Source organism: Geotrypetes seraphini, chromosome 9, assembly GCF_902459505.1.
Source record: "Geotrypetes seraphini chromosome 9, aGeoSer1.1, whole genome shotgun sequence".
Taxonomy (NCBI): Eukaryota; Metazoa; Chordata; class Amphibia; order Gymnophiona; family Dermophiidae; genus Geotrypetes; species Geotrypetes seraphini.
The window spans coordinates 100,111,001-100,125,050 of record NC_047092.1 but is presented as its reverse complement, the minus strand read 5'-3'; the positions used below and the strand labels follow the sequence as shown (position 1 = coordinate 100,125,050).

The window sequence follows — 14,050 nt, the reverse complement described above, 5'->3', positions numbered from 1 at the left end:
TCCTTGTATTTTGGCCAGATTGGTCACTGTGAGAATGGGCTATTGGTCTGACCCAGTAAGGCTATTCTCGAGAGGGTTCAGAGGAGAGCGACACGTCTGATAAAAGGGATGGAAAACCTTTCATACGCTGAGAGATTGGAAAAGCTGGGACTTTTTTCCCTGGAGAAGAGAAGACTTAGAGGAGATATGATAGAGACTTACAAGATCATGAAGGGCATAGAGAGAGTAGAGAGGGACAGATTCTTCACACTTTCAAAAAATAAAAGAACAAGAGGGCATTCGGAAAAGTTGAAAGGGGACAGATTCAGAACGAATGCTAGGAAGTTCTTCTTTACCCAGCGTGTGGTGGACACCTGGAATGCGCTTCCAGAGGGCGTGATAGGGCAGAGTACGGTACTGGGGTTCAAGAGGGAATTGGACAACTTTCTGCTGGAAAAGGGAATAGAGGGGTATAGATAGAGGATTACTGCACAGGTCCTGGACCTGTTGGGCCGCCGCGTGAGCGGACTGCTGGGCACGATGGACCTCATGGTCTGACCCAGTAGAGGCATTTCTTATGTTCTTATTCTTATGTTTTTATGGCTTTATACTTTTCAGTTACTTCTGTTATGGTTAGCCAGTAGAGACTGGTGTACTTTGCAGAAAGAACTTACCAAATTAAGTTGGGCAGGCAAGAAACCGAAGCTGCAGTTTGATAGCTTGGTGGGCCCTGGCAGTAGAGGAGGAATGGGATGGTAATCTACACTTGCATGTTTGGGCCTGCTTACTTAGGCATTTACGGGACTGGGTTTTTGAAGATACAGCATATACTCCTCTATCCTATGAGAGGGCCTTCTTCCTTCCACCCATATAACTTAGTATACTTGCTCCATTTGCCTAGTCACCTGTTCAAGCACATGCTAGTTCTATATTGAGTCCTCTGTGGTAGGCCTGGGGTCATCTGATGAAGTCAATGCAATATAATCCCAGAGTCACAGATTTGTTGCCCTTACAGGGGAACGCTGAATTTGAGCCAGTACTGACATCTCTTGTTTTTCGTAGTTAGGGAGCCTAAGGTATCCGGTTTATAACAGATTTTAAATGAGAATGGAGCCGTCCAATCCTTTCCAGTGCTCTCTAATACATTAGCCATGGGACCAGGGGACCTGTATGGTTATATACAACTGACAAATGATGTGGCTGCTTTAAGCAGGATGGATCTTTCTATAGGGGTTAGGGATAGATTGCAAAAATTATTTGAACAAGATGAGGAACTTTCGCTGTCTGTTTCTTATTTACACAAACTGCTCTGGGATATCCTACCGCCCCATTCTTATACTGGGTTACTACAAAAATGGAGCATAGAACTGGGTGTGCCTATACAGGCAACAGATATTATCCAAGTGATACTCTGACTGCCAAAAATCGTAACAGGTTCTGTTTGGAGAGATTGTGCATATCGAATCATACATAGGGCATAGTTTGCTCAGGTATAGGCCTTCCGTGCTGGCTTGATTCAGGGAACTAATACATTCTCTCATTCCCTTTGGCAATGCCCTAAAATACAATCTATTTGGAACAATATTTTTTGATATTTAGGTCAATTATGGGGCACTCCAGTTCAGAATTTACCTGTGGGTGACTTGTTTGGGAAAGCTGTTTGCTGTGGGATCTTTGGGACAGGGAAATGATTGCTATTCCAGAAGGCATATATGCAGTCTTGGGTGCAGGATAGCCCCCCAAATTTTTGGCATTGGAGAAATCAGCTCCATCAATTATTACTCGTAGAGGTTTGGGAAGCTCGCATAACTCTTAAGCATGTAAAAAACGTTCCTACAGTTTTGGGAACCTTATCTTCAAGCTATACCACACATAGTTTACATTAATATACCATTTTTAGTTAGGTATTTTTTTGTGTTCTACATGTTACCTTTCATCTTTAGGGCATTTATGAAGGGTGGGGCTGGGATTTTATTTCTAATCTATATACAGTAAGGGGCTCATAATAAAAAAAACCCCAAACGTCTATAAAGTGGCCTAAATGGGTACTTGGAAGATCAAAAAGCCTGATCGTCCAAGTACCCATAATCAAATCTGGTTTTAGACGTATCTAAAACCAGCTTAGGCCTTTCCCCTGCCTCTAAACGCATAGAGCGAAAAGAGGCATTTTTAGAGGAGGGGAAAAGGTGGGCGGTGGACGGGAGGTGGGCCGACCTAGGCGTACAACAGGTATAACCAAAACTTTAGGCAGGTTGCCTAGTCGGCACTTATACGTTTTGACTTTGACCAAGTCAAAACAGGTATAAGTGCCGAAAAGTTGCCGCTGAGCTGATCACGTCTGCTGCGATCAGCTCAGTGGCCCCAGCAACCTGCTTATAGCAATGATCCTACAGCGGCCCCAGCAACCTGCCTACAGCAATGATCGCGGCAGGAGAAATGGCTCATCTCCCCTGCCACGATCCACCCTTCCCCCCCTGACAACGATCAGGGCAGGAGGGAGCCCAAGTCCTCCTGCCCCGGCGACTCCCTGAACCCCCGACTGGATCGGGGCAAGAGGGAACCCAAGCCCTCTTGCCCCAACGATCCCCCAACCCCCCCCCCCCCCCGCCAATTACAATGGGGCCAGGAGGGATTCCAAGCCCTACTGGCCCGGTGACACTCCTTAACCCCCTCTAAAATATGGGCAGGAAGGATCCCAGGCCCTCCTGCCCTCGACACACCCCCACCCGACCCCATGATCCCCACTCCCAATCCCCCCTACCTTTAAATCGGTTACCGGACGGACGGGTGCAGGCAGCTCAAACCCCGCCTGGGCCAACCAGAATACGATACTATTTGGCACATCAGTGAGGAAAGAGAGTCAAATATCTTCTAAAAACAATAAACTTTTACTCATAATGACAGGAGTTGCCATTCAACAAATTACGAGAAATTGGAAAAATTATGATAGACTAAGTTCTAATTTCTGGTGGAATTCATTGTGCCATATTTTTAAAATGGAGAGAATATTAGCTATTCAGCAGGGACGATATAAAAGATTTATTAATGTTTGGGAGCCATTAACAAATTATTGTAAGGATTGATTATAGTTAATAATTTATTTTCCCCCTTAATTGTTGAAGTATAGGGTGGGGGGAGGGTGGGTGTAAATTTTAGTTATTTCTGAAAATGTTATATGGGAGGGAGGGGGTAGGGAGGAATTTTATTATGATATAATATATGTATGATTAATAAGTGTTATTTAAATGTATATTTAAATTACTTGTTGAAGGTTTAAAAATGAATAAAGATTTAAAAATAAAAAAAAGTTAAATATAGAAATGATACATGCAAAATATCTGTCCCATAAAGAAAAAAATAAGTTCCCCCCCCCCACAATCGCACTCCCCAAATCTCCCAAAAATGGCAGGAGGGATGCCCACTCCCTCCCCCCTGAAAAAAAGCAGGGGGAATGCCCACTCCCTCTCCATGCCCCCTGCCACGTACCTTAAAAGTCGGGAGCAGGAGGTACTGAAAACACCACCTGTTCCCCCTCCCTCGATGACTACACTGGACCTTAGGCCCCCTACCTGGTATATCATGTGATGCATAGAAAGGGCCTAAGGCTATGATTGGCTCAGATGCCTCAGGCCCCTCCCAAGGGACAGGGCCTGAGGTGCCTCAACCAATCAAGGACTTCCTTAAGCTCCTTCCTAAAGAAATCCCTGATTGGCTCCCAAGGGAGGGGCCTGAGGTATATGAGCCAATCAGGGCCTTCCTTAGGTTCCTTCCTGTATCCCGGATACAAGGAGAAGGAGCCTAAGGCCCTGATCGGCGCAGTCAAGCCAAGGGAGGGGCCTGAGGCGTCTGAGCCAATAAGGGCCTTAGGCCCCTCCCCGTGCATCACATGATACACCAGGGAGGAGCCTATGGCCCAGTGTTATCATTGAGGAAGGAGGAGCAGGAGGTGTTTTCAGTACCTCCTGCTCCCAATCTTTTAAGGCAGGGGGGCCTGGAGGGGGAGTGGGCGTCTTCATGGCAGGATGGAGTGAGTGGGTATCCCTCCTGCCATTTTGTTGCCGGTTGGGGGTGCAGGATGAGAGGACATGGCATGAGGGGCTTTTCCTTTTTAATGGGACAGGTGGTATGTATTTAACTCATGCACATCTGTTCCATAAAAAAAATACAGAAGCCCTAACAGCAATGACAGGAGGCTGCTTCCCCTGTCACTACTGTTAGGGCATGTCAATCATTCACTGAGCGATTGAATCAGTGGGTTTGCAAGCAAATGATTTGCACTTCTGTGAAAATCATTTGCATGCAAACTTGATAGTGCATCGGATTGCTGTTGGTGAATCAGAGAATCGGCCAACAGCGACTGAGTCGCTATCTTTTGTGCATCTAGCCCTTACTGTCTTAAGTATCCCCCTAGTCATCCTACATATACCCTCTATCTAAAACACTAAAACCCTGGCCCCATGCACACTCCTGTTCCTTATATCCACCAAAACAAATTGTACCCAGATACTCCTCAATTTACACAGGACCTTCCACCTCACTGCTTCCTGACTGTAGCTCTATAGGGGACCCTTTCAGTCCCCACTACCTTGGGAAACATGTTATGGGGTCCAGAATCATTTTTCTTCCAGAGTCCATTCAGTCCTAGCTACACCACTGACTAGAGGTTCTAAGCACATACATAGTTTTTTAATATAATAAATAATTTAATTTGTAATCAAATATATTTGTTTTGCTTTGAGGTCTTAAAGCTCAAAAATTTAACTATATAGCTCATCAGTCTGTGATTTTGATCTTTCCCCAGTTTGGAGTAATTTTTGCTGGTGCTCAGAAGAACATTGGCTGTGCTGGGGTTACTGTGGTGATTGTCCGTGAGGACCTACTGGGATTTGCACTCAAAGAATGCCCAACAGTAATGGACTACAAAATCCAAGCAGGGAATGGCTCCTTGTACAACACTCCCCCTTGTTTCAGGTATTTATACCAGCAATAAAATCAATTGAATAGATTTAGAAGGCAACATAGTAAATAATGGCAGATAAAGACCCGAATGTTCCTCTAGTCTGCCCAACCATACATGCTCTATAAATTTAGTCATTTAATTTAAATAATCCTTTTTCTTAAATATTTCCTGGCCAGAAACCCAGATCTCTGCCCGGTAGTGTGCTTAGGTTCTTTCTACTAGAGTCTCCATCAAAGCTCTATCTAAACCAGTGATTCCCAAAATGGGCGCCACCGTCCCCTGTTGGGCGCTGCAGTGATTCAGGGGGGCGGTGATGGCCACAGGTGCATTTCGGGGGTGATGAATAACTGTAAGGGGGCGGTGATAGTATAAAAGAAAGAAGAGAAGATTTAGAAAAATAGATTTATGTATTCCGCTCATAACGCTTAACTTTTCTTTGAACAACGTACTGGACATTGGCTCGGTTCCCGCATACTCCCTTACTTGCATTGAGGTATGTGCCATCGCGCACTGCTACTGTTCATGTGGTGCCACTGAATTGCCATTCCAAAACACGTGAGCACTACGAGCATTGCTGCGAGTAACTGCCACTCGTGCGATTGGTTGATCGCAAGGCCAAAGCCTGGAACGGCAGCAGTAGTTACTGGCTACTGGCAGTGGCTACTGGCAGTATTACCAGCAGATTTTGGAGCACGCTATGAATTAGGAGATTTCTCCATAATTATTACGCGTAATATAACTCAAACAAAGGTTAGATTGTTGTGATATGATATTGTGAAAAGTTAAAGTTAACTAACAAATAGTGCGACTATAATTGGTGAGTATATTATTTATTTATTTTGTAATAATTATATGCACTTTACAATTAATAATATCATGTTTATTTATTTCATCAGTATTTATTTTAGTTTGTTTTTTACAAAAATATTTCAAAAAATTACTAAAAAAATATTATTAAAAATACCCCCTTAACCCTTTGAACCCTGACCTCCCTCCCTTTTCGGCTCCACTACAAGGCTCGGTTTTAGGCGTAGGGCCTACGCCTAAAACCGAGCCTAGTAGTGGAGCTACGCCTAAAATCATCTCCGCCTAAAATCGGGCTTGAATTAGACATAGATTTGGTAAAAGATTTTGTAGAATTAAAAGCTAGGAAAATTCACTTTTAATTATGATTTATTTACGTTATTTTTTATTTTTGCATAATATTTATTTACCTTATTTTTCTTAACGAAATATAATATTTTCTAATGCAATAAAAAAATTAAATTTGGATTTTCAGTATTTTTTTATTTTTGTTCAACTTAAAAATTAATTCATTTTTGTTTGGGGAGGCAAAGTTTCATCTCGCCTACACACAGAATTCAGTAGAACTGGGCCTGTTTAACGGCCCCACGGGTAGTGGTGACAGATAGGCAGGCCGGAAAACCGGCCCATAGGGTTCAAAGGGTTAAAAGATTTATTTTTTCTACAGATAATAATGGCTTAACCAAAGAAAAAATGTAGACAATATAATATCGAATATTTGAAATATGGCTTTATTGAGTCGCCTGTAAACAATACATTACCAATGATAAAAAAGATAAGGATTTATCTTATTTTAGAACACTAAAAGAAAAATTTATCAAACAACCGACATTGGCAAAACTTTTTTCAACCGCAACCACACAAGATGGCGATAGCTTGCTTGCTTCTTACAATATTTTGTTAATGATTGCCAAATCAGGAAAACCTCATACTATTGATGAAGAACTAATTATACCGGCTATAAGTGAAGTAATACGTACTGTGCTACACAAGCCAGCATCTGATATTATCAAGAAAATTTCATTGAGCAATAATACAGTGCAAAGAAGAATTGATGAAATGGCTCAAGATCTTGAAGATTTATTGTGTGGATATTTAAAAACATCTCGGTTTTCTATTCAGCTTGATGAGTCAACTTTGCTAGGAAATGAAGCTTTACTTTTAGCATACTTGCGGTTCACAAAGGAGGAACAAATTTGCCAAGAATTATTATTTGCAAAATATTTGCAAACTGATACTAAAGGAGAATCAATATTTCATGCATTGGATGAGTTTTTTAAAGAAAAAGAAATACCTCTGAATAATATCTTATCAATAGCCACAGATGGTGCTCCAGCGATGGTAGGGCGCTACAGAGGTTTTCTTGCATATTTAAAAAAGGAGGTGCCGAATGTATTCACAGTACACTGTATCATCCATCGTCAACATCTAGTTGCCAAAAATTTAAGTGCACGCCTACATAATTCATTACAATATGTAATTAATGCTATCAACATAATCAGAAGCAAATCATTGAATGACAGATTATTTAAACTGCTTTGCATTGAAAACGATGAAGAATTTAATCGTTTGCTGCTTTATACAGAAGTTCGTTGGTTGTCAAAGGGTGCCTGTTTAAATAGGTTTTATAAACTGTTTAACTCGGTGCTGGAGTTCTTGAAAGATAAAAATGATGCTTTACGATCCAATTTAATTCAATCCAAAAGTGACATTGCTTACTTGATAGACTTGTTTCAAAAATTTAATGAAAGCAATCTTCAGCTTCAAGGTGATGAAGTGAATTTAATAAAAACAAAATCTGTTATTTCTGCATTTGTGACAAAACTTCTGTACAAATGAAACTTTGGACGAGAGGAATTCAGCCAGTTCCCAAATTTATCAGGAGCAGAAAATAAAGATGAAGACATACTTTCTTATTGTGAGCACTTAGATGCTCTCCATTCAGATTTTAATCAATGATTTGATGATATTTTGAATATGAACATACCTGATTGGATTTTGGATCCTTTTTCAAGTGTAAACACAGAAGAATTTCCACAGTTACAAGAAGAACTGATGGAAGTAACTACAAATGATGAATTGAAATTTAAATTCAAAAGCGGCTACCAAAAATTCTGGCTGCAAAAGGAGATCTCTACAGCTTATCCTGAAATATGGGCTGTAATTCAAAAGTTCTTAATTGCATTTCCTTCATCATATTTAGTGGAACGTGGGTTCAGTGCGGTAACCAATTTATTAACAAAAAAAAGAAACCAATTGCAAATAGTTAATCGCGGTGATTTAAGATTACTGCTGACGAAAATAGAGCCGAGGATTACTAAATTGGTAGCAGCGCACCAGGTTCATCCTTCTCATTAAGATGATTTCGAATGTTTTAACTTTTTTTGTATTACATTCTATCTGAGTTCAATAAATAGTTTCATAATTTCAAAGTTCAATGTTTCTAATTTACACCTTTCTTTACTATATTTTACGAAAAAGGTAGAAACATTAATACATATATATTTCCTATTAATTGCTATTAAAATTTAAAAAAAAATAATTTCCAGGGGGCGCTAAGTAATATTTTTTCTGGAAAGGGGGCAAAAAAGTTTGGGAACCACTGATCTAAACCATCCCAGCCATAGAAGCACTCCCCAACCCATCCTCAACTGAATGTCCATATCCAGGATACAGACTGTGCAAATCTACCCAGTACTGTCCTTAGGTCCTTCAATATATATCTATTATATTCTGATTAGAGATCCTCTGTGTTGAACTCTGTCACCGTTTTCCTCTCCACAACCTTCCTCGGGAGCACATTCCATGCATCGACCACCCTGTCCGTAAAGAAGAATTTCTTAACATTACTCTTGAGTCTACCACCCCTCAACCTCAAATTATGCCCTTTGGTTTTACCATTTTCCTTTCTCTGGAAAAGATTTTGTTCTAAGTTAATACCTTTCATATCTAAGTTAATACCAATCATATCTCCCCTGCCCCTCATTTCCTCTAGGGCAGTGGTCTCAAACTCAAATGGTGCATGGGGAGAAAGCATGTTGGGTTGGGGTGTGGGAAGGAGGGATGCCTCTGAGGGAAGAGGCAAGGACAGAGAGAGAAAGCGTACAGGAGGCAGAAAGTGTTGGATGGGGAGGAGAGAAGGAGAGAAAGAGAAATGTTATACTGGGGAAGGGGGAGAGGGTAGAGAGTGGAAAGTTGGACTCATGGAGGGAGAGAGAGATGTTGTTTTGTTGAGGGAAGGAGGACCAGAGAAGCATGCAGGAAGAAGAGAGAAAAAAAATGGACTGGTGGAAAGAAGGGAGAAATGTTGGACTGGGAGGGGGACCAGAAAGGAGGAAGGGAAGGAAGATGGACTGCAGGGGGCAGAAAGGAGGAAGGGAAAGAGAAATGTTACACTCTGGGAGGGAAGGAGAGTGATATGAGACCATGGAAATAGGGAGGGTAGGTAAGAAATGGAAAAGTAGATTTTGAGAAGAAAACTAAAAAATTGAAAAATTGAATGTTAAGTTAATACCAAAGATGGATGCAAACTAGAATAAAACACAAAAGACCCCCCCCCCTCTCATCAATACGGGACAAGTTTCTCAAATAATATCATCATATAACATTTAAAGGCTTTTAAATATTTAAATGTGCTCATAAGCTCTTCAGCAAGATGCCACAGCAGCGGTACAATGTCGCTGGAAAGGTGCTTGAATTTTAATCATAACACATTGCATGGAGCAAGGATTCTCGCTTCTACTGGAGTGGCAAATGTTATGGCTCTATAAAAGCTGTTTAGCAGTAGACCACTTATCTGAAAAGGTCAGTTCATGGCTCCAACAGTCTGTGGTTACTGACGTCAGCTGTGCTGCTTCTTTTTTGCAGCCTCTGTTTGGTGCTGTTCCCCACGGCATCTTTTTTCAACATCCAGTGTGTAGACCAAAGGTCTCAGGTAACCTGCCTGGCAGCCAGACTAAAACAATGTTTTTAGATACATGGTTGTTATAAATTTATAATGAATTTTGTTTCTTAACTATGAGCAAGTTTTTGTTCTTCTTAGGCATTGCACACTGCAAATAAAATCAATATAAAAAGCTTATCCTTCCGGCTTCCTGATGTAGTGTAGCAAACACAGACTGTGTTGGAGCCGTGAACTGACCTTTTCAGATAAGTGGTCTACTGCTAAACAGCTTTTATAGAGCCATAACATTTGCCACTCCAGTAGAAGCGAGAATCCTTGCTCCATGCAATGTGTTATGATTAAAATTCAAGCACCTTTCCAGCGACATTGTACCGCTGCTGTGGCACCTTGCTGAAGAGCACATTTAAATATTTAAAAGCCTTTAAATGTTATATGATGATATTATTTGAGAAACTTGCCCCGTATTGATGAGAGGGGGGGGGGGTCTTTTGTGTTTTATTCTAGTTTGCATCCATCTTTGGCATTAACTTAACATTCAATTTTTCAATTTTTCTGTTTTCTTCTCAAAATCTACTTTTCCATTTCTTACCAACCCTCCCTATTTCCATGGTCTCATATCACTCTGCTTCCCTCCCAGAGTGTAACATTTCTCTTTCCCTTCCTCCTTTCTGCCCCCTGCAGTCCATCTTCCTTCCCTTCCTCCTTTCTGGACCCCCTCCCAGTCCAACATTTCTCCCTTCTTTCCACCAGTCCATTTTTTTTCTCTCTTCTTCCTGCATGCTTCTCTGGTCCTCCTTCCCTCAACAAAACAACATCTCTCTCTCCCTCCATGAGTCCAACTTTCCACTCTCTACCCTCTCCCCCTTCCCCAGTATAACATTTCTCTTTCCCTCCTTCTGTCCTCCCCATCCAACACTTTCTGCCTCCTGTACGCTTTCTCTCTCTGTCCTTGCCTCTTCCCTCAGTGGCATCCCTCCTTCCCACACCCCAACCCAACATGCTTTCTCCCCATGCACCATTTCACCCCTCCAGTGTGTAGCACCTTTCCTTTCCTTCCCTTTCTTCCAGGTCCAGCAGCACCTCTTCTCCCTTCCTTTTACCTCCCCCTTGTCTAGCAGTACCCCTTCTCCCTTCCCTGCTCCCCTTGCCCAGCAGTACCCCTTTTCTCTTCTCTGCTCCCCTTGTACAGCAGTACCCCTTCTCCCTTCCTTCTTCCCCTTGTCCAGCAGTACCTGCATTTTGCAGCCGCGGTCTTGTACATGATCTCGCACACTGGGCAGGAAGAGAGGCTCCAGCATCGACATCAGCTGACTTGCAACTTCCTGTAGCCGTCACGTATGCTGGGACTCCTGCCTTAGACCTAGACATATTGCAGCAAAAAAAATTTCCCAGGTCATCGTACACAGAATTTAGATGCTGGCAGTTAGATCTGTTTTAGTTGCGTCTAAGTGCCCCAAAGCTGCCCAAACTGACCAGATAACCACTGGAGGGATTAAGGCATGATCTCCTCTTATTCCCCCAGTGGTCACTGATCCTCTCTCACCACCCAAAGATGGGGAAAAACAGAGGGAGTCCAGAGAAGAGCAACTAAACTGATAAAGGGTATGGAAAACCTCTCATATACTGACAGACTGAAAAAGCTGGGGCTGTTTTCCCTGGAAAAGTGGAGACTTAGAGGAGACATGATAGAAACCTTCAAGATCCTGAAGGGTATAGAAAGGGTAGACAGGGACAGATTTTTCAGATTATGGGGAACCACAAGTACAAGGGACACTCGGAGAAATTAAAAGGTGACAGGTTTAGGACAAATGCCAGAAAGTTCTTTTTCACCCAGAGGGTGGTGGATACATGGAATGCGCTTCCGGAGGCTGTGATAGGCCGGAGCACGTTACAAGGCTTCAAAGAAGGTTTGGCTAGGTTCCTAGAGGATAAAGGAATTGAGGGGTACAGATAGGAGTAGAGGTAGTTTTAGGGATAGTCTGGGACCACTGCTCAGGCAATGGGCCTGATGGGCCGCCGCGGGAGCGGACTGCTGGGCGAGATGGACCTCTGGTCTGCCTCAGCGGAGGCAACTTATGTTCTTATATTCTTAGTACATTGAGGGCTTGCTATCAGCTGATCGCGGCAGGGGAATCCCCCATCAGCTGAGCTGGTTTCGGGGATTTCTGCTGGCTCAGCTGATGGGGATTCCCCCTGCCAGGATCAGCTGAACTGGAAGGGAGATTCCTCTCTCCCTCCCTCCCTCCCTCCCTCACAGTCACGATCCCCTCCTGTATACCTCCTAACTAATCAAATAAAAAAGTGCTGAGCGCTATAGCCCCTTGAATCCCTGGACTCCCCGACATCCCCCTACATCCCCCTACATCCGTGGACACCCTCCGTCAAGATCCCTGGACCCCACGAAATCTCCCATATCCCCACATTCCTAGACCCCTGATATCTCTGGACCCCCCCCCCCGACATCCCTCGACACCCCAATACCTTTGGATGACAAATCGGCAGGAGGAAAGCCCACTCCCTCCTGCTTATAGGGCCGCATGCTCAGAATGACGGGCCTTCCCCCTTCCAATGCATCTTGGTATGCAGTGGGAGGGGCCTAAGGCCCTTATTGGCTCAAAATCGCAAATGTTGGGGGGTTTTCAGGGGTTCTCGGAATGTTGGTGGGGGTATCAAGAGATGTTGGGGGATGTTAGGGTTACAGTGATGTTGAGGGGAGGGCTGTAGGGCTCAGCAGCTCTTTTTTATTAGGTTAGTTTGGAGGTGTACTGGAGGGGTTTGGTGCCTATAAGGGAGGGAGAGAGAAAGGAATCTACCTACCAGTTCAGCTGGTTGTGGCAGGGGGAATCCCCATCAGCTGAGCCAGCAGGAATCCCAGAAACCGGCTCAGCTGATGGGCATTTCCCTTCAGCAATCGGACAAAATAGCTGGGTACGTCAGCAAAACTTGTTTTTGTGTGTTTTTCATGTGGATATTTTTATTTTTTTAAATGATTACAAAAGATAGACGTATTTAAGGACTAAAATGTCTGGCTGTTTTGAGAATGGACATTTTCTGTACTGGATTTCTGGATGGTTTTTCCAAAACGTCCAAATTAGACTTAGATGTCTTATAGAAAATGCACCTCTATGTAGCATTCAGCTGGTTTTCTGCCACAGTGCTGGAGTTCATTCCTGCAGTCTTTTCTGATTACTGATCTGCTGAGACTTTAATCCATATACACAGTTGTGTGAAGCTTGGAGACTCTGAAACTATTTTTTTTAAAGCTAAATGTTCATTTGAGAACTGAAGGTCTAAAGCCTTAAGAGTGATCTCTTGTCTTAGAATTCTAAGAAGTTCTGTGGTACAGATCTGTTTTCAGTGAGTATTCCTGATATTCTAACAGGCTTTATATGAGAAAGCTGTGAGATTGTGAGGTACCGTATTTTTCACTCCATAAGACGCATCTGACCATAAGACGCACCCTAAATTTACATTACATTAGAGATTTCTATTCTGCCATTACCTTGCAGTTCAAGGCGGGTTACAAAAGTGATTAAAAGATGGAGGGTTACAATGGAAGAACATTTGTCCTTTCTAGAGAAGTAAAGAGTAGGTTATGTAGTTTCTGTGTGGCAGGAAGAGGGAGGGGGGAAGTATGGTAAGTTTGAAGTTAGGGCTGTTTCAGGAATTTCTTGAAGATTGTTTTTATTTCTTTTCTAAAGTAATGGCTGTTTCAGGAATTTCTTGAAGAGTATAGTTTTTATTTCTTTTCTGAACGTCTTGTAGTCTGGGTTCGTTATCAGTAGACTGGAGATTTGGTTATCTAGTTTAGCTGCTTGAGTGGCCAGGAGGCCATCGTATATTTTTTTACGTTTTACTTCTTTGATTGAGGGGTGTGTGTTTTTCTCTGTCTGATTGAGGTGGTTTGGATGAGGCGGTTGTTCAGGTAGGTTGGGCTGTCTCCGTTTAAGGCTTTAAATAACATACAATAGAATTTAAATAGTATTCTTTCTTGGATTGGTAGCCAATGTGAGTTGATGTATGCTTCTGTAATATGGTCGTGTTTTCTCAATGAGTAGATGAGTCTCAGAGCTGTATTTTGGATTGTTTGTAGTTGTTTAGTCAATGTAGCAGGGCAGGGGAGGTAGAGGATGTTGCAGTAATCTAGTAGACAGTATTAGGGATTGTACTATAAGCTGGAATTGTGTTTTTTCGAAGAATTTCCTGACTTGTCCTAGGTTTCTAATCACTGTGAAGGATTTCTGTATTGTTTTATTTATTTGTGGTTGCATGGTGCAGCATCGGTCTATAGTCATTCCTAGTAGTTTTATGGTAGTTTGAATGGGATAGTTGATTGTGTTAATTTCTATATTGGTTATGGTTGGGACTTTGTCGTTTGAGGATGATGAATTTAGTTTTGTCTG

General features: G+C 42.4%; 1 protein-coding gene across 4 annotated transcripts in view; it reads left to right on the top strand.

Moving 5' to 3' along the window:
* The window catches only part of PSAT1 (phosphoserine aminotransferase 1), a 501,906-nt gene that overhangs the window by 313,927 nt on the left and 173,929 nt on the right, over positions 1-14,050 (top strand). For all 4 annotated transcript variants that reach the window (XM_033958496.1, XM_033958494.1, XM_033958495.1 and 1 more), the window contains one exon: positions 4,781-4,950. In XM_033958496.1, coding sequence (XP_033814387.1) covers positions 4,781-4,950 — 170 coding nt within the window. The remainder of the gene's footprint in view (positions 1-4,780; positions 4,951-14,050) is intronic.